The sequence below is a fragment of the Gallus gallus genome, chromosome 15 (genome assembly GCF_016699485.2).
Source record: "Gallus gallus isolate bGalGal1 chromosome 15, bGalGal1.mat.broiler.GRCg7b, whole genome shotgun sequence".
NCBI classification, from domain to species: Eukaryota; Metazoa; Chordata; class Aves; order Galliformes; family Phasianidae; genus Gallus; species Gallus gallus.
Window position 1 is genome coordinate 8,958,520 of NC_052546.1, and position 26,333 is coordinate 8,984,852.

At 40.7% G+C, this 26,333-nt stretch overlaps 1 protein-coding gene across 1 annotated transcript; it reads right to left on the reverse strand.

Annotated features, from left to right (window-relative positions):
* Window positions 1-63: 63 nt before the first annotated feature.
* On the reverse strand, window positions 64-26,299 carry SFI1 (SFI1 centrin binding protein). Its single transcript, XM_046901342.1, has 31 exons — window positions 26,189-26,299; window positions 24,825-24,862; window positions 23,962-24,138; window positions 22,920-22,991; window positions 20,665-20,772; window positions 20,278-20,372; window positions 18,678-18,795; window positions 18,335-18,437; window positions 16,952-17,108; window positions 16,024-16,185; window positions 15,427-15,497; window positions 14,238-14,330; window positions 13,766-13,863; window positions 11,947-12,028; window positions 10,894-11,072; window positions 10,603-10,678; window positions 9,714-9,809; window positions 9,236-9,312; window positions 8,719-8,821; window positions 8,157-8,253; window positions 7,344-7,504; window positions 6,842-6,916; window positions 6,498-6,572; window positions 5,943-6,119; window positions 4,962-5,203; window positions 4,038-4,133; window positions 3,041-3,302; window positions 2,207-2,354; window positions 1,414-1,537; window positions 730-832; window positions 64-314 (listed from the first exon to the last, which is right to left on the reverse strand). Exons 2-31 carry the CDS (start codon window positions 24,842-24,844, stop codon window positions 207-209), a joined length of 3,555 nt encoding a protein of 1,184 aa, XP_046757298.1. The 5' UTR covers window positions 24,845-24,862; window positions 26,189-26,299; the 3' UTR covers window positions 64-206.
* Window positions 26,300-26,333: the final 34 nt, after the last annotated feature.

Sequence of the window (26,333 nt, forward strand, 5' to 3'; positions counted from 1 at the left end):
GTGAGTGCAGCGTGAAGTTTGTTTGTTTAAAACCAGCTATGATAACAAAATAAAACAAGCAAGAATATTTAAGTTAGTTTATAAAATAGAAATACCACACCTGGACTAAGAGAATGTATACATCTCTTTCCATCTTCTCCCGCTGTGAAAGGGGTGAAAACTGCTGTCATTCCTACTCATCAGCTAGAAATCAGATTCATGTGAATTTACATATCCAGAGCAACCTGAATATCATGCAGGCGAGCAACCAGGTTCTGTACGTGGTGTCTCTCTTGGTGTTGTGCTTTGGTGAGAGCGCTGATCCTCACCTCCAACTGAAAGTAAAGAAGATGGCATAAGCTGTTTGTTTCTATAAGACAGTATTTAGCCTTTTTGACTGAGGAAGACAATGAGATCTACCAGCATTTACATTAGTGGTCAGTGTAGTATAGCTACACTGATGTGAGAATCCACAGAAAGTTTTGAAACTAATTAATAAAGCCTTCAATGGAGCTTGGAGCAAGCCTTAGAAAAGTCTATTGGAGCTGCAGCTACACTTCTGAACAAAGATGATTCGTTGACACAGCAGTCTGTTGAGCTCAGCAGCACACTTCTGCTTACAAGTTTCCCCTTTTTAATTTTAGTAACAGCTTACTAATGATTCCCACAACCACCATTAGCCTTCAGGTTAAGTGCATAGCATAGTGATGACAAGTTAGATTTTGCTTCCTTTGTTTGCTCTTTACTCACCTGGTCCAATTCTTTCTGAACTTTTTGTATACTATCTTGATGCTGTGGTTGTGCTCTCCTTTCTAGCCACTTATGTAGAATCTGTGCCTGCTGCTGACAAGACCTGATAAAATGGATTAGAAGGATTGTTATCCAAAGCAGGAGCTCAACAGTCTAATCCAACTAAGACATGCAAGTGATGCCCTCATTGTTTTGTTTTGGTTTTGTCCCAAACCAGTGAGGGATGAAAGTATAAAAAGGGGGATGAGGAGTGCTGGGAAGTAGAAAAGTGTCTGGAAGCTGTCATCTCCACCTTTACTTCTACTTCCAGACTTCTGCATTTCATGACAGACCCCACCCCTCCACGCCCCCTTCTTTTTCAAGCACTTTTATAAATTTTTGACATTCTACAGGAGAAGTTATCTATCAAACCTTAGCCACAATTTTAGTGGGTTTTTTCTTTGTTTTTTTTTTTTTTTTTTTTTTGTGACAACCAGAAAAGCTAAGAATTTACCCTTTGTGATGAAAGAGCTGAAAGGTTCATTTGAGGCACTCTTTATTTGCATTGCCTTTAGATTATGGCCAGTGACACTTTGGTCAGTGTTTCTCCAGTAGTGCCAAAGGTATAACTAAACCAGTTGCAGACTGCAAAAGAAATTGTGCATGTACCCTTTTCTGGGTGGCTGTAGGGGCTTTGCAACCTACTTGAGTTCTTGCTTCCTGCTGTAGTAGTACTGCATTTGCTGTTGGATGCTTTGGAGCTCTGCTTCTAGCTTCCTCTGTACCTCTGTTTCTTCTCTGGAACTGTGCGTTCTTTCTTCCAATTCAGCTGAATGGAACATAAAGGGCACAAGCAAAGGAAGTACATTTATTCTGTTACTTCTTATCAGGGAAAGTCAGGTTAATAGACAGGAAACATGGAACCCTTGAGTCCTCTTCACATTTTGTAACCATGTAGCATCTGTTGACTCAAAAGATAATACCTAAGAGAGCAGGAGTCCTGACAGCACTACAGGCTCTCACTTTAAACATAACAAAGACAAGAAATACTCTAGTGAATGGTTCCGTACTACAAATGTTGCTTATAATTTTGTGTTTTATATCTACTGTAGAAATAGGTCTGGTCCCATCAAGATAAATGCAGTATAAAGAGGTGCTCAGACACCATTTATCCATTAAGTTTTCCAGCAGTACTGGGTGAATTTTACCCTCTCCAGCTCAGCTTCATATTCATGCTGGGTATACGTGTATACTCCACTGCTAGCACGCAGGATTGCTAAAATCAGTTCTAATCCTTCCGTCTCCAGAAGGGTTTTAGTCCCGTGCTTCTGCAGAATCCAAACACCTGTATTACCAGTCCAAAATAAATGGCTGAATCTTCACCTCCTGATGCTGGCATACAAGAATGCCTTGTCTCCCATGTTTGAGAGTTGAACTGTAATCTTTCATAGACTGGAAGAGAATGTGTAACCACTACAGCTTAGAGCTGAGGACCTACTTGCATTTTGGTGACTCTGTTTTCTCAGTAATTCTTCAGGTGACAGCAAACGTGACTGTAAGTTTGGTTGCAACTTCTCCAACTCTCTTCTCTTTTGACTGGCTTGGGAACAGGCTCCTATCTGACCATGCACAGGCTTACCTCCTCTCTGCAAGGTCAGAAAGACATTATTTTGTTTCTTGGAGGATTTTCTTGAGTTTCCTACAAGCAAGAATGTGCATGTCCCAAGCTACTAAGCCCTCCTCACACTGAAACACTGCGTACAGTTACTGAGCCTCTCTCACAAGCACCACTTGTTCTGTGCTATTTCAAAAAAAATAAGCTCTTTCCTTTACAGCAGGGAAGTACTTCATCAAGATTAATACCTTTTATTCTGAGTGCAGCTGAGGAGTTTAAAATGCAAGCACGTACTTGGAGATGAAATGAATTTCAGTATTCGAGTCTTAGGTATAGCCAATGCTCCTAATTAAATTCCCATAATCTGGGTGGCAAACTTAACTACTCGGAAATTGCTGAAGCAGCTGCCCCTCAAATCAGTTGCTAGGAGGAGCATCCTACTGGGAAGGACACAAGACCAGTACAAATTCTTGAATTATAGTTTAAAATACACAGGGTGGCCAGCAAGCAAAATGTTGGTTTGGATTGGTAGTCCTCAAACATTCAGAGACAGTTCATTTGGTCAGTTTCTAAGACGACAGCTAGTACAAAATAAAAATAGCTCAACAACTGGATGGGCAATCCTGAGAAGTCCTAGGAAGAAACAGCAATAAGCTGCACATGTGCTGACAGTAGCCCAGTGAACACACTAATCTTTCCCTTCAGCAATACACTCACCATTTCTGCTCCAGCTTTCACTTGGGGCATGAAAGATGAAGGAGACCGTAACTCTGGCTTCTGAACAGCACAGTGCACATCACTTGTCCTTGATGGTACAGATGGGCGAGCAGTGTGTGTCGGAGAAGAGTAGCAGTGAGTGGTACTGCCCAGCTGAGAGAGCCATTTGCAGGTGTTTTCTTCCATTTCCATTGTTAACATTAAATTCCCATTCTGAGAAAAACATTTCTTCACATCTGTCGGCTGAAAAGGCGTCTCTGATCTGTAAAGGAAGAAGGAAAGTACCCGTACATTTCAACCTACTGGTTTTATACTTCACAGTCAGTGGGGAAAATAAATAAACAAACAATTTTGCTATTCACGTACTGAAATAAGCTCCTGCCTTGCAGGGCACTAGCTGGCTTCCTAAACCACCAGCAGTACCATACATGGCACAGAACTGCTAGAAACCTACCTTCATCCAGACCTGCGCTGACCCTGCTGTAAAAGATAATTAAAAAATCCTTTCAAAACAATCATATTTTGAAAACTTTCCAGTTGGCTGTTCTGTTATGCAGAAGCAACCCTCAATTTAACAAGAAAAAAAATAAAAACAAAATAAAAACAAACAAACAAAACCACAAAAAAGCAGCAAAGCAATTAAGGTTTCTATGATGCCTACCCACCCTGCTCCAGATCCTTCACATTAACCCCGGCTGAAACAACTTTGGAGCTGACAATTTAGCCTGAGTTTTGGAAATTGGTGATCTGTCTCATCTTTCCATTCAAATGTTGTGCTAATGAAACAAAGGCCTTGGTTGCTATTTACCTGACTTGAGTGTTCCATTATTCTTGTCCACTTTGCAAGAAACCTAAAGTTTTAAGGCAATTTTGACAGTATAGGACAATGCACAGTCCCACAAGTACTGAATGCTTTGTATTGCAAAGGCATGGGAATTTGAGAGGAGAAGTACAGCATAACACCCTTTTCCTTTACTATTAAAAAGAGATTTTCTACCTGGAAAAAGGAGTTCCCAGCAGTTCCTTTCTTTCTAGAGATTCTATGAGGAAGTCAGGTCTTCGTGGTGGTAACCTTGCTTGTCGAACAACCTCTCTGAAAAGAACAGAAACCATATAGAATCATTATCATTTCAAATTGGCATAAGCTGACATTGCATCTAAAGAAATAGTTTTATTCTGTCACTTATCCCCTACCTGCAAAATTGCCCTTGCATGCAATAGTTTTTAAAGATTAGATTTCAACCTGTACCAATGTCACAACCTGATTCACTGTATGTTTATCATTTTGTTAGACTTTATTCCATAACCTTAGTGGAAAAAAAGAAAAAGAGTAACAGTAACAAGGGCAAGATAAGCTCTCATGATGGCATAAAATCCCTTCACCGCACACTAATCAAGTGTTTCATTATGTAACAGATCCTACAACAAACGATCAATACTCCACAAATTCATAGTTGTATGTTGAGAAAGTCCTACTGGAAAACACGTGGCTGAGATTATTCCACTCGTCACCAATAGAGAAGTCACAAAATTCTTTCATTACTTAAAGGCCAATATATGTGCTGTACAGCACCTCTTGCATAACTCAGCAACACCAGTCATGTAGTAAAGCGTCAGAGAAAGGGAAACTGCATGGAAATAACCATCACCACTGTAAAAACTTGGAAACATACATATATAGATTTGTTTTTATCTATCTATAGTTTCAGCTGAACAAAAGGACAGGGTGTTTTACTTTGAACCATAGGCAAAATTGTATGTGAGATCCAAACAAGGGATGAGATGTAGTGCTCCAAGATACGGATAGGCACGCATACATATATAGACACACAGACACAGAGGGTATGCTATAAGCAACATATATGTAGAACTACATATATACATCAGAGAAATGCAGGAGAGACTAGAATTTTATACTTACAGCTCACTGATTATTGAGTTACCACCAGGAGATAGGAATGGTAGATCACTGCATTTTGAAGGCCACAGCTTTTCCTCTGCTGAATGTCCTCTTGTTTCAAGGCTGTCATCAGGTATTTCAAATGTCACTTGCTTCTTCAGAGGTGGCAGAAAAGAACGAGGCTTATTTAATTTCTTGTAGAGAGCCTTCTGTTTCCAAAGCATTGCACAATGATAGACTGACTGGTGAAGATTGTAGGCTGCCTGCCAACACAAAGAATAGTAGAGTATTTGATGGTTGAGAGTAGACAGTAACACCACCCCATCCATGGAGAATATGGATGAAATGAACTGCAATTCTGATGACCTGAGAGCCATACCATCTCTCCATGCTAAATCAGCGGGCCCAGCATGTTAACATTTTGATAAGGGGAATTAACTGGGTACTTCTGCAACGAAGCAGGCTGCACATGAATAAACAACAACCAATGTCTTGAAAATCTGGAAAAGAGCTAGGGAAGCTGCCCAAGAACAGGAAGAAAGTAATCAACGCAGGCATTCCTAGGTTCCTCTCTATACACAGGGCTGGGCAGACACTCCAAGGCAGAAGTGACACTGTAGCCCACATTTGCAAGCATAAGTGGTGCTAAATCTAGGGCAGGGTTTGATGCAGCTAAAACCTAGAGTTTAGAGACCTTAGCCACAGGCAAAGGTTTTAACTAGCAAAATTGTCTATGGTAGGATTTGGCCAGTTTTGAAACAGCTTCATTAAGGAAGACTTCCAAACAGCAACACAAGCCTGAACTGCTTTAGACTCAGCTGGACTAAAGGACAAGGTGTTTTGCTTTGAATCACAGGCAAAAGCATAAGTCAGATCCAAGTAAGAGCTGAGATACAGAGTTCCAAGATATACACACACACACACACACAGTCAGACTGTGAGGATCAGAGATCAGAGCAGATCAGTGCCCTGGGTGTATCTGAGCAATCACTTGTCTCTTACCTTCATCTGGTTTCGGGCTTGGAGTTCTCCCCGCAATTGTTTCATGCCGGCAGTGTACCTCAAAATCCTGGTTACACCTTCTCTCAGGAGGGCAGCACGATAAACTCCTTTGGCTTTTTCAATGCGTTCTTTGTACTGCTGTTGCCCTTGAGCAAATCTCAGCCAAGTGTTGAATACCTACAAAACGAAGAGCAGACAGCTGAAAGCATTACAAAGACAAGTTCTGGGTGAGAGACTCCCCCTGCAGACAAGAACATTCCCTGTTCCACTGGACAATAGCAGGTAGAGCTACAGTAGGACACCACCACAAGGACAAGGAAATGGGGATTTAAGTCAGCTAAGACAGGATAAGGAAAACATACTGATTTTTTTTTTTAACTGGATAAGAGGGTCTGGGGACAGTTTTCCACCATACCAAATTGACACATAGCACTTCAAAGAGGAAAAGGAAAAAAGAGATACACAGTGTGCACTCTGCCAATTGCAGTCAGACCTATGTATGAGGTGCACAGTCTCAAACACACTTGTCTGCCCCCGAGCCTCACACAGCCTTACCTTCCTCTGCAGTGAAAGTGACCAGTGCCACAATGCTTGCACCGTCTTCTGCTTTTCCCATTGCTGCTGCAACAGCTATAAAAAAATAAATATATACTATACAATCAGGTTGTACAATCAGCCAAATGCATCATTAACCAAAGAGGAGGTGCTGGTAGAGCCTCTGCTGAATGACCTACTCAGTTCACCCAGTATCTGTAAGGTGTCTCCTGTGCTAATGGAACCAAGAATCCAGAGAATGTTTAAATAATTTTGTTTGGTCCTCATGTGAAATAAATATGAAGAAGAAGAAGGAATAAGCATCAGCAAGGAGCTATATACTTAACCAAAGGCCAATTCCTTACCCTTGTCTTCCAGCACAAAAAGAAAGTAGAGCGAAGTCGATGAGTCATGAGCTGTTCTCCTTTTCTCTGCAGTAGCTGCAAGGCAGCAAAAGAAGTGAGTCACTTGCAGACAAATCCCATTTATCTGAGCCAAATGCTACTAGAGCAAAGCAAGTACCACAGGGCCTTCATCACCTACCCTTTGTTGAGGCCAGCCACCCTCGAATCCCAAACACTCTACAGTGTAACTCCATCTGCAAATTTTCACAACCCCAACTAAGACTTTGACAGTAAATTACTTCACATATGGCAGCCCAGCTTGTCATCTCCTGTTATATCTGTTAGTTTTAATCAACACTTCTTCAAGCAAAGCACAAGCATGTTCCTTCCTCGGTGCACAATACACTTACAGTCCTCCTCGGCCAAGACTATCATTTCTTTCTCCAGACACATCACCTGCTCCTCTACACCAGCAGCTTCCCACCCTAAGCAACTTGCTAGGGAGGTTGCTGATCCTTCTCACCATCTTCTCAATGCACCACTGATGGTATTTCTTCCATTTTTCCAGGTAATTCTGCAGTAGGTGCTGATGATGGTGCTGCACTGCTCTGTGCTGCTGAACCCTCATCATCAGAGACTCCTTAGTAAATTCCTTCCAGCAAAGAAACAGGGTCTGTAAACGCACTATCAAAAGAAGACAAATTAACTACCATACTGAAAGAAACTATCAACCTCAGACAGTACTGGTTGATCAGTTACTCCTCTAGGCTGTTTTGGCCATACTTCACAATGACAGTACTCAGCACTAAGAAGAAGGATGCTGAAGCATTTCAGATACCAGGCCTGATACCTTGCCCTGTCTTGCAAGCCTTCCCTGATGTCATTGACACTCTTTACAATCTTTAGGAAATCATTTGACCCCTTTGTGCTTCAGAGTCATCAGCCACACTGTTTACGAGAAATCATGACATTGCTTGCAGAGTTTGAGGGCCTTTCCATATTAATTACTAGAGGCAATAATTGATAAAATGGCTTGCACAGCCTTCAGAACAGAGATGTCTGAGCTTCTCAGTATCAGTAATGAAATATTAAAGATGGAAGTGTTATCATCCATTACGTAGAGGGAGAACTGAGAGAGAGGCAAAAGTCAAGTAGCTTTCAATAGAACGCTGGAGCCCCACGTCATTCCCCATTCTATGGGGCCAACCAGGTAGGCTTAAAATGAAGTTGTCCATACCGACAACACAAAAGACTGCTCTACTAAGCTATGCCTTTCCAGAGACTGCACATGGATAGCTAAGTTTTTTTAGGGAGTTTAATATCCCCATCAGCTCACCCGCATCCAAATGTTTTCTGGCCTCCATCACAGCTGCCACCTTCTGCTGACGGTGATAAACTCGTAGTGAGGCAGTGTACCTCCACTGCAGCAACACCTAAAAGATATGATGCAAACAGTAGACAGGATACAGCCACTGTAATATTCTTAGAATTGGAAGCAATGTACTCCACATCGCTGGCACCACAACCATTTCTATTTTATTTTTTCACATCAGGCTTAGCAAAGTGGTGCAAATTTCCTACAAATGAAATTTCAGAGGGTTCCCCTCACATTTTTTTCAAGGCATTCTTCTTTTCTGTCTTCCCCACAGGTAATACTACTGTGCAGCATCAGACTACTTCCTCCTAAGGAAAAGGGGAGGAGGAAAGTAACAAGAACAACCACGAGCTCACTCACAGAAAATTGTTTCAGAGATGCCTGTTGAAATAACCTGGAACTGGGAATTTGGCTTTCACAACTTTTTAGGCCTTTCTTGATAGTGGTTCTTAGATCAAATTTTGTTTCCTTCTAATTGCATTACCTGACCTAGCATTTGTACAGACCTTAGTATCTGCTATACCTTTAACAGGATTGCTCTCTGGTAGTGCTCATCTGCTTGAGTAGTCACTTTTTTTTCATGTATAAGAGCAAGGGCATTTTCCCTCCATAAATACAGAAGCTGCCTGTAAGCAAAATGAAAACAAGGAAAAAGAAAATATTAAGAATGATTCTCACTTCACCTGGTATCTTCAGTGTTACAGCAGTCAGAATCCACGCACTGCAGGGAATGACACAGCTTGCTGCCTGGTGTCTGTCATGGAACTGAACGCAGATAAGCTCTTGCAAGTGCAAAAGGCAGAGTCAGAGGGATGGTAATAATAATTCTTTTAAAAAGTTAAAGCAAAATAGATAGTGACCCAGTAAGTGGCTGAATTCTTTTAGTTAGACCAGCACAGATACAGCAATGCAGTGCACAGTCAATTCTCATCACCAAATGCTCAAAAATTTACAAGGGTGGCAAGCAAAAGAAACAGAGTAACTGATTACAGTGCAGTTACTCCTCGCATGCTGCACTGCACAAGTAAATGCAACCTTACCGCAGCAGTAGTCTATTCTGCTGTTTCTCCTTTTCAGCTACTTGGTACAGAATGCAGTGAATGTTATTTTGATAACTCTGTAAGAAACGCAGAAAGAGGTGAGATTTCCTAAGCTGCCAGGACCTTTGAGAAGAGAAAATGTCTGGAAAATCTTAATAGCAACTTTAGAGTTGAGGATAAAAAAAAAAAAAGTTCAAGCCACTGGAATCAAATGCTGTTTTTCTGAGATGAACAGTCATTGTGTGCTAGCTAATGCTAGCTGCTGTATGTATATCATTTACCACAACCACGAGATGACATTGCCTCTTTTGCTCCAAAGAGCAACTCATATACCCCTATCTACAACATCTCTATTTCACTTTGCACACTTGATATGTAGATAACTGTAGTGAAACAGCACAGCAGCTTGTCAGTTCTCAATGGAACACTTAAGTACGCACAGACAAGTTTCCATAAAGAAAAAGGCATTCTCTCCTACCTTCCAGGCTGCTAACATCTTGGCCAGTAGCGTGTGCTGATAATGCATGTCTGCTTGCACCAGCTTCCTCCATTTCTCACGCTGATGTCCCGTGTACTACATGGAAAGGAGGAAAAAAAAAAAGGCAAAAATAAAATAGATAAGTGATGAAGACAGAACTAGCAGTGGCAGACAGCAGAAGGAAAAGAACCATTCCTAATCTCTGGAGAAACACTGATCCTTTATCTTGCTGTAAAGGGTTCACAAACTAGTGTTGCAGTCTGCTATTCCTTTCAAAAGGGCTAAATTAGGCCTTCTCCCCGCCCCCCCCCTCCCCCCCCCCCCCCCCCCCCCATTTCAGGAATCCTCCAGAAGAACAGCACAGTTCACTCAAGTTGTCAGTTTTGAAGCAACAAACTAGCATCAGCTTTAATCTTCCCCAACTCTTAACATATGCTGCAAGACACACTTTGTACATCATGTCATGGCAAGAGATGGCATAAAAGTTAAATACCATCTAATACTACCTACTATGGCTTGTGCAAAACCAGACTATACACCACCTTGCTGCACATTCCCAGTTTAAATAAAGCTTTCAGAAGGACATATTGGTATTCACTAGGAACAATTTCATCACACTACGGTAACATTCCTAGATAAATCTCCAAAGCTATAGTCCCATTCTAACTATCCCTAGACAAGAGAACAAGAGGAAGACTAACTCCCTTTACTCCCTGCATTATCCCTGTTCCACCCCCACTGAATTGATTTTATCCACCCAGTAAGAGAGAAGGACTTAGGAATGATCAGTGTTTAAAATAATTTCCTTTAAAGTGTAGCCATATGGATACAAGCCATCCGAATAAAATAAAAAGGATTTAAGCTTTTCCCCACCTGTTAACTGTCTCACCTCTCTCCACTTGTTCCAAGATTGCTGCAGACACTTCGAATAGTGAAACCTTAAGGCCTGCATCTCCATGAGCTTCCTATAGGAAAAATAATTTAATTATTTCTCCAACAATGCAAACCATATTACTGCATATCTTTAGCCTAAGTCCATACTTGCTATTGTCAGTTTACTGAGTAAAAGATAAACCAGTAGAATCTAAAGCACAAGAGTCACTGAACTAAATGCTGCTTTGTCAAAAGTGGATCACCACAGGGCCTGTCCAAATAATTCTCCCATTAAAAAATTTCTTACTCCATTTTTCTCTCCTGAGTATTTTTCTTCCACAGATAGAAAGCATTCAGAAGAAGCACGTTCCTGTAGTGATCACTTGCACGAGCCAAGTCCTCTTGCTCTTCCAGATGTGCAGCTGTTCTTCTGCGCCAAAAGCACCAGAAAGAAACCAAAAGTTGCCTTTCAAAATGAAGTACGGCCTATAATGGGGAGAAGATGGCAATGAATACATGACACAGGTCAGCTGCAAGCAACAGAAGAGACACTTATTCAAAGTTAACAGACAGAACTGCCCCACGTTTATTTTCATCTTTTCACACTGAACAGCAATGGACACAAAACCCAACTGCTGGGAGTTCCTGTGAACTGTTCTACCTGCTCCTATGCCTGTGGAGGGAAAAACTGTTATCAGAAAACAGCAGGCCAAAGAGAAAGCATGGAAGCTAATACGTAGCTCATGAAGGACTCCAAACTACTGACAAGTTCTGTTGAATTTGCACAAAGAGATAAACTTAGAACAGTAAGAGTCAGATGCATCTCCACAAAACCAGCACATGCTAACACTGACTATAGGTTGTGTAACTTACACAGCACAAAATAAGGCAGTGGCTACTACGTATTTAAGACTACAAGATCATAGATACATCTTTGGAAATGAAATATTCCCCCAGGGACCTCCTGGATACCTATTTAGAAGCTGCTAGAGTGTTACTAGAACCCATACTTCTTAAATGCATGAGGTTGGCTCCCATTATTATTGTTTCAACCAGGTAACTATAAAACACAGTGACAGCATATATATATATATACACATTGTGAAGGAATAAGTGAATGACTCCTGTGAATAGTTCTGATAATCAGTTGCCTGGTTCTAGTTATAAATAAGCAGCTTAATCTAAAATGGTGATTAGTAAATACTGGTTTTTTCTGTAACTTGGCTCCACCACCAGGGACAAAAGAATTTACAACACCTAAGTCCATCTCATGTTAACCAAGGTTCACTGAGAGTGACTAAGAAAGTATCCCTCTATTTCCTGAGCAAGGCCTGGTTAAAAAAAAAAAAGTTACTTTTACCCTGTTCTCTCCCATTCTGTATTCTTGCTGCTTGCACGCCTTCACCAACCAGGTGTCAAACACATGTCTCATCAACACTGTCCTGCAAATAAAGAGGAGGACTATCAGCACAGAAGATAAATTTCTTCATACAACTTATTCCATGAACTTCAAAAGACCGACCTATCTACAGCTTAAATAGCTATTTGATTTTCCACCTCAAGCTAGACCTCTTTGGAAATTTGGTAGCTACACATCCCTGCAATTTTCTGGGTAAAAACAAGAAAACAAACAACAAAAACTACCAGACAATTAGTCTGCCCTCTGAAACCTTAAGGAGAGTACATGAGACAAGACCGGTGAATTTAATGAAGTTATTATAATTGCCTGCTTTCATTCAGATAATTCAAAACATTGTTCCAACTTCTGATTCATTTATTTATTTACAAACACAGAAAATTATCTAACTTTTTACTTCTCATCCATTATACATACAGTCCAACTTCTCCCTTGGAAATACTTTGAAGATCCTACTCTACTTTTATTTTTATTTAAAAACAAACAAACAAAAAGGAACATTGTAATAGAACTTGTAGAATGTTATGACAACAAAGAGCAGCACGGTCTGATTTCAATACTGAATTAACTCTACCAAAGGCTTCTTTTTTAAACAAGGCAAGCTTAGTTGCTATCATCAAATTTGCTTTCTCTCTAGATGAAGATAATCCTTCCTTGCTGGTCTGCCTGCCTCCCACTGATGGGCAAGAATTAAACAATGTCCCAAAGATATAATGATATGTATTTCTAAGTGAGCACTATATACTCACACAGAACAAGCACATGGTAGATGCATCCTAGTCAGAAGTCTGAGCTAGTCTAGTAGAAACAACACACGCCCAGAACTACATTTGTTATTTATGAAACTCAGTCATGTGGGTGTACTAATTAGATTGTCAGCAAGTCTCAGCCCTTCTCTAGGCTAAAGTTTAAAATATATTTTGGACTCTCACCAGGCAATTTATGGTAGGTAGCTATTATAGCTCATTTTAAATTTATAGCTTGGTAAACAGCATGAGTTAAGTGGGCCTTCCTGGAGGATACTGGAAGCTGCCAATAGTTTTCAGTTTCAGCTGAAGCTTTGGAATCTGTGCACTGTACAAGTAAATCTGTACTTTACTGAGTAGCAAAGAGCTGTCTTGTAGAGGTCTTGTTCTTCCTTGCTAATCCTCATCCAGAAATGAAGAAGGTTCTAAGGCAACAGCATGTGGAGTACTTGAACATCCTGCAATTTTTGAACTGACTGATGGCAGCATTAAGAACCAACAGACAGAAAAAGCATAAAAATCCATCCAAATGCATAACACATACACCCCACCAAGCTCCACAGGTCAAATTTAAAAGCATTCTAGCTGCTTTGTTTATGTTGACTTATTTCTAGGACTAAATAAACTTAGCCTCCACAAAAAGCCTTATTTTCTCTATTGCAATACTTACAACATCAGAGCTAGCATACATGAGTCATCAGCTTCCCCCTCCCCACAAAGTAAAGCATCAGAATGATGCTGAGCTCTGTCTGTGCCCATATTCCAGCCTACTGCTCTCACTGGCAGAACTTCCAGTTTTTGTATCCAATATTGACAGGTCTCCAGCTAGGCTTAATTCATCTCCCCATCATGTTTTACACAGAAGTAGGAGATACAAATCGTTTTTCCACAGAAAAGATATGAGAAATTTGCATCAAGGGGGTCATGCTCCAAAAGGTATTAACAGATACTAAATCAGAACCAAGGCTCATCAATCTCAAATTTGTACAAATTTATATGAATATTTCTCTGCATACTTGTAATGGGCATGAGCCATAGATGTTAAGGCCTGCTGTTGTTGTTCCTCCTTCTCTTCCAAATGGGACTTCCAACAGTTCCAGAACTTCTGCAGCACCTGAAACAAAACAATAAAGATATGAAAAACATAGCTATTAAAGGAAGGAGAAGAACCCAAATAAAGTGCCTCACTAAATTTGCATGCAGCAGGCAACCACTGTTGCAGCATGCTGCACTGCTTCACAAACTTTTTTTATTATGTATTTCAATTCGTTCTGGCGAAATAAGAAGTCATGATAAACACTAGGAAACACAAAACTAAAATAACATACCTAAGGTGGACAACAGACTCAGGCAAGAGATTTTCTGTGGCTATTAGTATTTAGGAATGAAGCCAGTGACTTAATAAAGAAAATATTTTGTAGCTGAAAGTAGCAGCCAATAGGACAGCTCAAAAAAAACAATGACCAAGAAAAAAAAAGTCACACTCACTGTAATTCGGTGTTGGTGGAATGACAGATTTTTTCTCACTCGATGAAGATGACTGTTCATGACATTCTGCTGAAGACCCTTAAACCCAAATGTCTATAGGAGCAAGAAATGCAAATAACTTTCACAAAACCCAAGTCAGCAAGCACTCATCAGTTTAGAACTGGCTGCTCCCATTAGCATATATCTGATGTTACTCCTTGCAATACCTAACATTTATGATCTTGTCATCAACAAAGCAGTTCAATTTCCTCTCACAAATAATCACTTCTCCAGTTAAACTAGAACTCCCTTCCACCTTCTCAGGGTTGTACAGGAGACAGCTAACTTTTTCTGTGACTATCAACACTATTACTCAAGTCCTTTCCTCATCTACATCCTCCTTCAGTTCAAGATTCATAACTTGCTTCTTATTAAAAATAGAAAAGATCCACTTTCCTTTTAGGCCTCCTCTGCACAAGAGAAAAAGCACTAATACACTGAAGCAGCTGCATTTCTTTCAGTCTACAATTCCACAATACTCTGGCTCATGAACGAACACAGTAAATCAGTGAATCTTGCCTTAAAGGGCTCTTATGGTCATTTTCAATCTATGATCCAATCAGATTTATTGCCATTCTTTTGATGTTCCACACTTAAAGAATTCAGTTCTAAAAAAGCTGAAGACTTGTGTCTACCTTTCAGGCAGTCCTCATAGACTTTTCCTTTTTTGGGGGGGAGGAGTGAATAAAAACAGTCAACCCACTGCACATGCTATCTCATGTGAAAAGCATGTATGGATTACTACAGAGGGAAGTACAAATAATTCTCCTTGTAGCAAAACAGTGTAAGCAGACAAACATCTAGGGTGGTGATACATCACAGAAATAAAGAAAAAGAAATCACAGATCTAGAGAAAAATTCTATTTCGTGGTGAAAAGGCCAGGGAACAGGATAGCCTAGTATAATCAAGATTAATATGCTACTTTACTAGTTTTCTAATTAGAATAACTAACTATTTCAGAGTAGCACAGTTTCCCCATCTGGATTCACTGCCATTCTTTATCTGGAATTTGGAAACTCACTGTGGTAGAAAATAGCACACTCCCCACCCCATATACCACTGTTAGCATTCAAGGCACACTGTTAATCAGAAGTGTTTGAATTCTCTCCACAGCCTCTTCCCCATGATGTAACCTAACCATGATCTTACCAACAGATGATGTCTGTGGTGCTTTTCAGCCAGCTCACGTTGCAGAGTCTCTTCTGCACACAGTACAACATCTGTTACTGAGTTAAAGCATCTTTTACACAGGAACACTCACCCTGATAAATACGCAACCTTCTCTCACAGACAGGAATGGGATCTCCATCTAAATTTGCTTCAACATTTGAATTTCTTGCACTGTTATTTGCAGGGAGATATCTTGATCACAGTCAAGCTTTTAGATTTGGAAGATTCACTGCCATACATTTCTAATTTGCCACTATGTAGCAGCCAAAAGGACAACTCAAGATAAACTCCGACACAAGAACATTACAAAAATCAAGCTCATTGAATACAGCTTGATGCTGACAGCTTCACAGATTCTTTTCTCATTTGCAGGCATTTTTCTCCTGCAGGCTTTTGGCTAACATACTGTGATCACAATAGCTTTATTATCAGTTAAGTAGGGCCTTACACTCATCCTTCTAATGATACGTTTGTCACCCATGCTGCTACATGATACTCTCACTTACTAACCAGATCCTTCCCCTGCAGTGATGTTTTTAACCTGTCCCTGCTGGTGACCACACAGAAAACGGATACAATGCTTCCAGCGTGCAAAGACTCTCCATAGGGTAATCCTCGCTGACAGATTTTCAAGGTCCTTTTGGTGAGTATGCACTCTTCTCCTGCACTCCCATGACAGACACCAATCTGAGAAACACTGCCGGACTACCCTGCCTTGGTGATGCTCTTGAGCCAGCTCTAGAAAACAAACACACAAATCATTTATAAATTATCCCGTTCTGGACTCATTTACTTCAGGTCCAGAAGCAAAGGTAGCTCTAACACTGTAAAATGGTGGTAAAAACTCATAGTTAACATTCAGTTGTGGACTATATTCTCCCTTCTGATCAGAAACATGGTTTTAAAGCAGGAACTTACTGTACTAATTTACGAAGGAAAAGAAATAGATTTAACAAGTGCCACTGTGTCACTTATTCAATATACACAAGCTGACATTTCAGTATAGGTGTCATCAGCTTCCAGATAGCCAAGTTGGACTCATTTCCATTATAATCCATCAACAGGCATTCACCCAAATATCTGAATTTGTTCTGGCGACTTCAAGGGAGAAACAAAAGAATGAGTGTAATTATCCTTACTGCCCTGTAGGACCTATGATTTGTTCAATTGACAAGAAAATCCACACAGACTGGTTGATAACAGCCCTGAATCAGTCCTTCTCATATTTCTCAATCAGAATACAAACTGAAACACGCAAGGTTTCCTCAAGGTAACAGTAAAGCATTTTCTTTTAAATCATGTGCAGAGCAGCTGATCTTGCTGACAGTTCAGTACAGAACTTGAGCCAGCCAGGCCTGCAACAGTGCACTGCCCTGGTTGCACCTCACCATCTGTTGAGGCTGCAGCTGCAGGAAGCACTGCAGTGTCTCCTATCATAAACGTAACGGTGTCCTAAGCAAAGGGGCTGAGCCCTATCCTGCCCTTACTCATCATTTTCACTCACCATTCTGACATTTCTTTTCCCTGCGGACGTTCACATATTCCAGCCATGCTTCCATGCACCTCTTCAATTCCCTGTGCACACGGTGAGTTATTGCCCTAGTCTCCTTCTGCTTGTCATTCTGGCTGTTTAAATACAGGTCTCGCCACTGCAGCCAAGCCTGACAGGACAATTGAGAGAGGATAGAAATGGGAAAAAGACAAGATTAGGGAAATAGAACAAAGAAGGGATGAGGCAGAACACACAGCTAATAGAAAATTTCCCATAAAAGAGGAAGCCACGAGCAATGAGCTTTCCTCCAAACAAAACAAAACCAACAAAAATCTACAATTATTTTAATCAGTTGTCGGTGGAAAATAAAGTGCAAACCATGGTCACCAACCTTCCCCAGCCAATTTCATAACCTGACATTCCTCCTGTATTTATAACCTTCCCTCTCACTCTAGTTCATTCAAATACCCAAAGCAACAGCAGCATAGAAAAGGTAGAGACACAGAGAATGTCCACTTAGTACTATATATGGGATTTTTGTTGTTGTTGTTTTTTATATTCCCACATTTCTTTTCCCTTAGAAGCCCAAAATAATATTTTCTGGATAATAGACTTTCAGAAAGATTAGTTCCCAAAACATAAGTTTATCCCTTCAGTATAATATTGTCCTAAAACAGGTAGTGCTGCCATCTTAGAGTGAAGGCAGAATTAAATACCATCATCTGACTTCTTTTCTTTCTCTTTTCTTTTTTTTTTAATGAAACAGACAAAAAGCAACAGTTCCATGGAAAGAAAGAAAACTACATTGCTCTCACTTTAGCTGAGATGAAGGAACTGGCAACCTCTCAAGAATATGAAATGCTAGATGGAACTTCCTTACTCAAAATAGAGTTAAACACACTGACAGAAATTCACTAGGAGTGAAGGAATGTTGTCTTACAAAGCAGCAAGCTGCTGTCAAACAGGTCACTGGTACTCATCTCCCAACAGAATAGTAAACTGGACCTCAGAGGAGGTCAGCACTGACAAGAGCTGGATTGCAATCACTGTTAGCGCCCTGCTCAGAACAGCACAGCTGCACGCTCACAAACCAGTTATTTTCTTTTATCTCTTGGCTAATTATCAGGTGGAGAGAATTCTGACACTTTCACTACTATCACAGTAATAATTCTTCTGGCTGCTTCCTAGCAAATATAAGACATGGTTCCAGTTTGCTTTGCCTACATTTCTTGTAAAGACTTTTTCTTGTAAAATAATCAAACAAAAGGTACCATAATTTGCAAAGAAAATTACAGAGACTTTTTTATTATTCTTATTAATCAGCAACATATTAGTTAACACCTGTCTGCAACTTAAACATTAGAAATGGTAGTGCCTGGACTTCCTAAAACTTACTCGAAATTGCAAGCTCTGAGCCCAGTGCTGCAGAGCCAAAATATTCATCTGACGTCCAGTACAGATCTGACAGCATCGTCTTCTCCACACTGCCCATGATATCCTGCAAAACAATATTACAAATATTCATATGCAGGTTCCATAGTTTTGTGCAAGAAATCATTTCCCTCTCACTGGAAAAGGTATGAATGGAGATCTTTTAAGGCCACAGTCTATGGGCATATTAGAGGAATTCAAGTAAAATCAAACTTGGAACGAAGTCACTGTAGGAAAAGATAACAGAATACAAGCAAAAATAATGGCCTTATGGTCATCTCTCTGCCTATTTCCACTGCATTCTTACCGCAAATGGGTTCTTTCCCTGAATGCCAGTGCCACAGCCTGCATCCTTTGTTTTTTCCTTTGGACATCAACATAAATCAGCCAGTGCTGCCAGGTCCTGAGCAGTTTTTGCTTCTTTGCTGTGCAAAACAAAAAATTACAGTGCTTGAAGTTCATACAATAATCTGGCATTTTTAACTACTCTGTACCATCGCTTATCACCAACCTCCATTCCCCCCCCGAGCCCACAGTGACACCTCGTGGGAAACCCTACAATGACACCAGAGTCACAGCCACAACTGCCCACCCGTGGCTTATTGTGCCACGTGGACAAGGGTCTGAAATGCCGAGAGTGCCATGCCACTTGTTCAGAACACTGTGAATTATCAGTCAATGGCACTGCTTTGTCTCACAGGATGTATAATTGTATAAAAATAGTCGACATAGCCTCATGGAATAAGAATTGCAAAACTTTCTCTGGTTACTTTAAAAAAAAACAAATCACCATCAGTAGCTTTTCAAGTAACAATCAGAGAACTCAACCAGAAATGAGCCCAGATCATCCAGCAGGCCTGTAGAGCAGCTCAAACAGAAGTGTCATAAATTCCATTTTATCACTTTATCAGTGCACTGTTCTGCCTCCTTACAAAAATCTGGCTTGTCAGAACTGATACCACTGAAGCAAATTTATTAGAAAGAAATCATGCAAAAAATGTAACTGATTTTATGCTACTCCACATCTACATCTCAAAAACATACTCTTTTTTTTTTAAAAAAAGATATCTTTGTCAACTGATGAATCAAGTATTCACATACCTTAAACAGGTCACTTTTCTACTGTTTTGACTAAGTAACATACAGCTACTTCTGTAATTACTGTGATCTCAGGAAAAAAGGAACTTCAGACAGTCTACTGTTTATTTCTCAAGATGACAGTCTATACCATATTCTGGGCCATATTCATATCAAAGAGAGACAATAACATCTTGCAAATTGACCCAGAACAAAAAATGGTAACATCTTTAAAAGGAAGTCATCTTCCCTTTCATAGGAACAATATTCCCTGAAACCGAAGGAAGTTGCAACCAATATAGGCAACTTCATCAGTAGGACACATTCAGTGCAGAACAAAGAAGCTTCATAAGACAAAAGGAACTTCAGAAGTTTGGGCTTCTTTTCAGCTGCACAGCAGAAGCTGGAAGGAATCACAAACTCAAAAAAAAAAGCACAGTTAAGGTTATGCCATGGGGAATCAACATCTTATTTCTATTGCCATAGTTGATAGAGAATTCCAACAACACGTTCCAGTCAAAAATATCTGTTTGAATAGGTAATATGATAAAGTGATAAAGTTAAACACAAACAAACATAAAAATGCATTTCAGACCAGATGGAGAGGCCCTTAAGCTTATTCACCAACATCCTTACACAGTGCACCAAAAGGAACCCCTCAGTTTTAGACAGAAAACCATCTGCATCTGAAAGCATTACACCTTCATATGGTAGGAGGTAAATGCACAAACACATTCAAGTTACAGATTCTGTGCAAACATTTCCCCTTTGGAAGCTCCCATCTCAGTATGTCCCCAGAGAGAAGTAGTTAGTGTCCCTTCTACACTTACCATGAGATTCTGCAACGTAATATTTGTTCCTCTTTCCTCGTTGCTGGAATACATAGGCTCTCCAAGCCCTGAATATCAAACTGTGGAGTAAGTGCCTGAAAAATTAAAGAAATTTGTTGGTAAAATAGCCAACAATGCCTAGAAGTAGGATTCTTTCAAGTTCAACTGCATTCTAAAGATACACTGGATAAGAGATATTGAGTTCAACCTAAGAAAATAAATTAAAAAAGAGAGGAAGAAAGATATATTAAAAATAAGCAATGAAGACACTGCACTTGACCTAGAAGCACTTCTGTATTACTTAGCCACTAGTAAAAGTAACTTTTCCAGCACCTAATGAGTTTCTATTACCATATATGTACAGTGATGGAAAGTAATTTGACAAACCTGTAATGGCTGTCTGCTCTGAGGCTGAGCTGTCGTTCCCTGCAAACAGTCCACCATTCCGTCCACACTCTGAAAGTTTTTTGAAGGATCTTCTGCTCATACAGACATCTGGACAGATTAAAGATTTACAAGGGAAATTTCACATTTGTTTACAAGGTTGAACACAAATAAGATTAATGTAGATCTTCCAATCTTATCTGAGTAGCCTCACAGCATCTATTGCATTTTAAAAATGCTACCCTACTGTAATACTTAAATGACAAGAAGCAATCAGTTCACTGACTCTTATAGTCAAGAAAAGAAAGACAGACATGAACCGATTTGCCAAATATCTGAGTGCCAGTTGACTTGAAACATATGAACAACTCACATCCTTTTTGCTCATTTCTGTTTTAATCATCACACAACTGGCCCCAGTGATAAATAGCAATGCATATACGTTCCCTGTCCAATTCTGTTCTTAGTTTTAAATAACGACTTGCTTTTATAATGCATTGATATCTCCACTGTATTCTTAGAAGCAGCATGCTGATCTTAAGTCACCCTAAATTTAAAATCTTGCCAGAGACCATTTAAACAGGCTTAAGAACTACTTCAACTAGTTGAACAACTTCAGTTTTGACAGAGGTAATATACATCACTTCTCCTTCCACATGGGTGCTAAGGCACAGAACAGATTTACAAGTTGCATTTGGCCTTCAAATCATTTAATTGCAGTAGAACAGCCTCTATTTTTATACTCAAATTCAATCATCACACCTGACCAGGTAAGGAAGTGATGTTACATTTCAAGTGAATTGTGAACAACTGAAAATTCAGATAGAGGAGGATCCATAAGGTGGAATTAGGATTCTGATCCCTTATCTCACAGAATAAGATTCACTGTAACTAAAAAGAAGGCTCATCATCTATTATTAAAGCAAAACATTATTTTTTACTTTTAAATATTCTCTGAAACATTATTCCACGTGGTCAAGATCACCTGATCCATGGTCTATGAAGCTGGAAGTCTCAGCAACTCTAATATGAATACTTCCCAAAATTTTCTTGACTGTTTTTATTTTGGATGAAGAGAAGGAAAACGGATGGACCCATGCAACACAGACTAGCAAATAAAAAGCACACAACAAGCCCAGATGAGCTTTGAGAAATGGGCCACATCAACAGGATTAGGTTCAGAATACCTCTATGCTCCTCACTGAAACACACACAAATTCTCCCACAGTTCACAGCTACCTACCCCATGCCAAGTTGCTAAGGCATTCCAAGCACTCAAGCAGGGAAAAAAAGAAAAAAAGAAATGAGCTATACAATATCTGTTTGACTAGGTGCACTAACAGAACATTGCAAATAAAAGCTACGGAGAACTGGGAAGTCCTAAATCTAAAAAGGCAGTTAATCATTGTTTACATTCCTTGTTGAACTTCATATTTCCACTCATCTTCCTTAATAAAGAAAGAAAGAAAGAAATCACCGTCCTGAGTTTACACACAGCCAAAGCGAGCAATGCAAACTCAGTGTATAGGATAGAAGAGCAGTAAGGTTCACAGAACAGCTTCCATTCAGCAACTTGCAGGCACAGTCAGAAGGCATTTAACGCTGTACAGTGAAAGTGGATAACAAGCTGACAGGTCTTGCTCTGACTGTAACAAATGCAGCTCTTCCCACTGGGAACTGCACCAGTTCCCAAGGGTGTGGTAAAGCAAGAATGAACACGCAAATCAAAATTAAACAAGAAAACAGTATCAAAGTGTTGATTTTTAGTAGCTGATAGAACACCAACTACAGAAATTGATCATTTGTCAAATGATTTCAAAGTCAGATGCACATATATAGACATGCTAAAAACAGTACTTCAAGCAGTAAAATGAACTGAAGATCTGTTTGTGTTCGAGACTATGTAAAAATTTGAAAGATCATTAAATTTAAAGCAGGTATCACAATCATACCCCATCATTTATAGGCATGCACAGTTGAATTTCATCAAGACAACTAGAGTTCCTCTGAATTTAGTAAGGTTTAACCACAACTATTAAAAAAAAATTAAAAAAGCAGAAGCAAGAAGAACATCCAAAGAAAATCTTCAAATTACCTCAACAGACATCCAAGTACTTTCTTATCAGCCAGAAGACTCTTAGCCCAATGTCACAGTACTAAATCATATTTAAAAAACAACAACAAAAACCCCCCAAACAAACAAACACCACCAAAAAGACAAAAACCCACAGTACCTCAATTTCTGGAACTTCACCTACCTGGCCTTGGAAGGGAGAACTGGTCCAAATGTCCTTTTTGCCCAGAGATAGAAGAACTTCCTTTCCAGGTAACTGAAATATAAAGAAAGTTTAGAATCTTTGCACTCTTCCTCTGTTAACTCCCAGGCAGCAGTAAGAACAGGAACTAACTCTAGTTACAGTTTCAGTAATACCACTAAGGGTCTGATTTTACAGAGATCAGGGGCACATACAAAATATTTACACCCTGACATGAGTACCTTTAAACAGGACTACTCATCCAGCATAAAGAGAGGTCAGTGCACCACTGCAAAGCTGAGATGCTTTTAAGCAGCCCGCTTCCCTCCAGGGATATGAAATATCAGGCTGTTGATTAACTGGGGTGCGTTTCTGTGATTTAGAAGAGGTAACATTACTGTTTCTCTGCAGTGAATCAGCTGTATCAGACTTTCCAGAATAGTCAGGCCACTCTAATGTTTACCCCTGGAACAGAGACCTTCCTTCTTCCCACCTCCCCCACAGCTCTGCCTCTACAGGTACCAGCTCAACATGGCAATCTGTGACTGCGATACTATCACCCTTGTTTTCAAATGGTGTTAAGAAATAACTGGTTCAGAGATGGCCCCAGTAGGCAACAAAGCTGACACACAGCAATTACAGCATACTGCCAGGCAGAGGGCCTCCCTCTTTCAGCAAGCCTGAGCACCTACATCTGCTCCATTAGTTGAAGAAAATACACGCTTTTGATCTACAAATAATTACCACCCCATTTTAGTCAAAACTACTTCAACAAACAAAAGAACTAAAGAAAGAGAAGAGCAAGATTAAATTATTATACCTTGGCAGGCCTCTAGCAACACATACTGTTCAACAGCCACTGTTAAACTTTACATTAGAAAATCAGAATTGTAGGAAATCTGAGCAAATACACATCCTCAGGTTACCACAAGACATCTTCAGAATAAGACCTCTGCCTTAGCCTCATTCGTACTGTTAAAACCACACTTGTCTATGTGTGAGCCCCCTGCTCTGCTCAGTAGAAGATATATAATGTATTTATCACCTGATTTGGAATTCCTTTAACCTTCTTCCCTGACTCCGGGCATACCCAACTTGATCCAGACTGTCATCACATCTGTCCTGGAACTGCCTGACAGATGGGTGAGCAACAGATTGTCCAGCTGCATGTATTTCAGGCCAAGGTGGTTGTTGGATAACACGGACCTTGACAGGTTTTAATCTTAAAACAAACAAAAAAAGCAGTACTTTGCACAAAGGTACATTAACGGAATTATTTCAGTAAATTAATGTATTACAAAGGTATACAGTTGCATGTAGAAGCTGACAGCTACGTGATACAAAGATGTTTTCCTAACACCCTGACTGCTTTCACAAATTCAACCTCTACAAAAGCAAAATTAAGCATGACTGTCCATCTAGCTTACTTTCACATGTAGTTCTGGCTTGGTTCTGGTCCTTTTAATAGAAAAATCTAACCAGATGAAACTTGCTGGGCGAGTTGTATTGAAGCTTCTTTCCCAAAACAAATACTGCAGTCACCCCGAAAATTTGCACATTAGAACAACAAACATATTCCTGAACTCCATAACAGGCAACAGAATAGAACAGGCTCAAGTCTCACCCTAGCAATCAGCTCAACTGAGCTAGGAAAAACATGGCTGCAGCCTGAAAAAGTCTTGCTTCCACAGTTATTGGAACAATCCATACCAATAAGTTGCAGGAGATCAGCTGAGTAAGTATGCACAGCACGAACAATAAACCACTGAAAATGGTTTATCTCTCTCCACAGAGACCAATAAACATCCATGTGAAAATAGACATCTGCTGTCTTGCTGAATTTATAAGATGTCATAATAAAATTAACAGCCAAGGTCCTTAACAAGAACGCATGCTATTACTGCTTACCTCCTTTTGGATTTCTCCATTTTGCTACAGTCCCAAATCTGCAGGAAATAAATGCACTCACTGCACCGAGCTGCTGTGTATTAGCTTTGGATAAAGAAATTTGTTCTGGTTATTTGTGAAGAATCCATCAGATGGATTCATGCTAAATCACAGAAACACACATAGAATCATTTGAGTTGGATGGGACCTTTAAGGTTCATCCAGTCCAACTCCCCTGCAGTGCACAGGGACATCCACAGCTGATCAGGTGCCCACAGCCCCATGCCCTGACCTTGGGTGTTTGGAGAGACAGGGAACCACCACCTCTCTGGGCAACCTGTGCAGTTCCTCACCACCCTTATGGTAAATAAACTTCATCATTATATCTAGTCTAAATCTTTCAGCATGAAACCATTTCCCCTTGTCCCATCACAACAGATCCTGCTGAAGAGTCTACCCCTTTCTTTCTTACAGCTCCTTTAGGTACTGAAGTGCCGCTCTCAGCTCTCCCCACAGCCTTCCCCTCTCCATGCTGCACAGCCCCAGCTCAGCCTGTCCTCACAGGGAGGTGTCCATCCCATGTACTCCGTATCTGCACAATGACAGGAACTCCACTCACCCCACCTGAATGTACAGAGAGCACAATGCATTTCTATATGTTGAACATGGAAAGTATCCACCTGCACCCTCGCAGCCTTGCTGACCTGAATGATGCTATGCTGACAGATCTGCAGGCAATAAACAGCCGTAACTGTGTGAACCCGATGAGAGAAGCCATGCCTAGGTAAAGCTGTGCTAGAAAGATGGTGTAAAGTGGAACAGACGACCATAGGGCCAACCAAGGGACAGAAAATCAGCACCTAACCAATCTGACTCACTCTTTAAAAACCACTAGGATCCACAAACACAAGAAAATGAATAGAACAGTAAACTCCACCCAGCAAAACTTCTGGGGACCACAGAAAGTAAGGCTTTGTACAAACCCCAGAGCTCACAGTCAGCAACCGGCTGGTAAACTTCAACATGCAAGACTTAAGGTGTGACAGAACACCTCACTGCAGCCAGGCTGAATTCCCAGAACCACAGAATGGGTCAGAAGGGCCCTTACAGCCACCCAGCCCATGCCGTGCACCGGTCGGGCTGCCCCCCCACAGACCGGCCGCCCAGGGCCCATCAGCCTCGAGCACTTCAAAGGCGGGGCCGCTCCTCGCCTGCACGAAATTCCCTACAGCAAAGAACAACCAGAACCTGAACGCTTCTTGTGCTTCCGGACAAACAGCCGAGAACTGCAGGGAACCGACTCGCGGCTCCGGAGCTACCAGCCCTCACCCAGGGCCGAGGCCGCCACACCGCCTCCAGCCCCTTCCCTCGGCCTCTACCCTCACCGGAGCGCCGCGGCCTCCGCGCGTCCCCTCACACCGCAGGACGAACACCCAACACAACCCAAATCGCCACAGCAGCTCCGCAGAGCGGCGCCTCACAACCGCGCCCCGCCCACCACCACCGAGAGAGGCCGGAGCGCCGCCCGCG

Bases quoted from the DNA above. Each gene is read 5' to 3' on its own strand.
- SFI1 (XM_046901342.1), bottom strand. From the start codon at position 24,844: ATGGAGAAATCCAAAAGGAG. The intron at 10,679-10,893 runs GTAAGAAATTTT...TTTTTCCTATAG, and splicing joins ACTCAGGAGAGAAAAATGGA to GAAGCTCATGGAGATGCAGG. The intron at 315-729 runs GTGAGTAAAGAG...CTTTACTTTCAG, and splicing joins TTCAGAAAGAATTGGACCAG to TTGGAGGTGAGGATCAGCGC.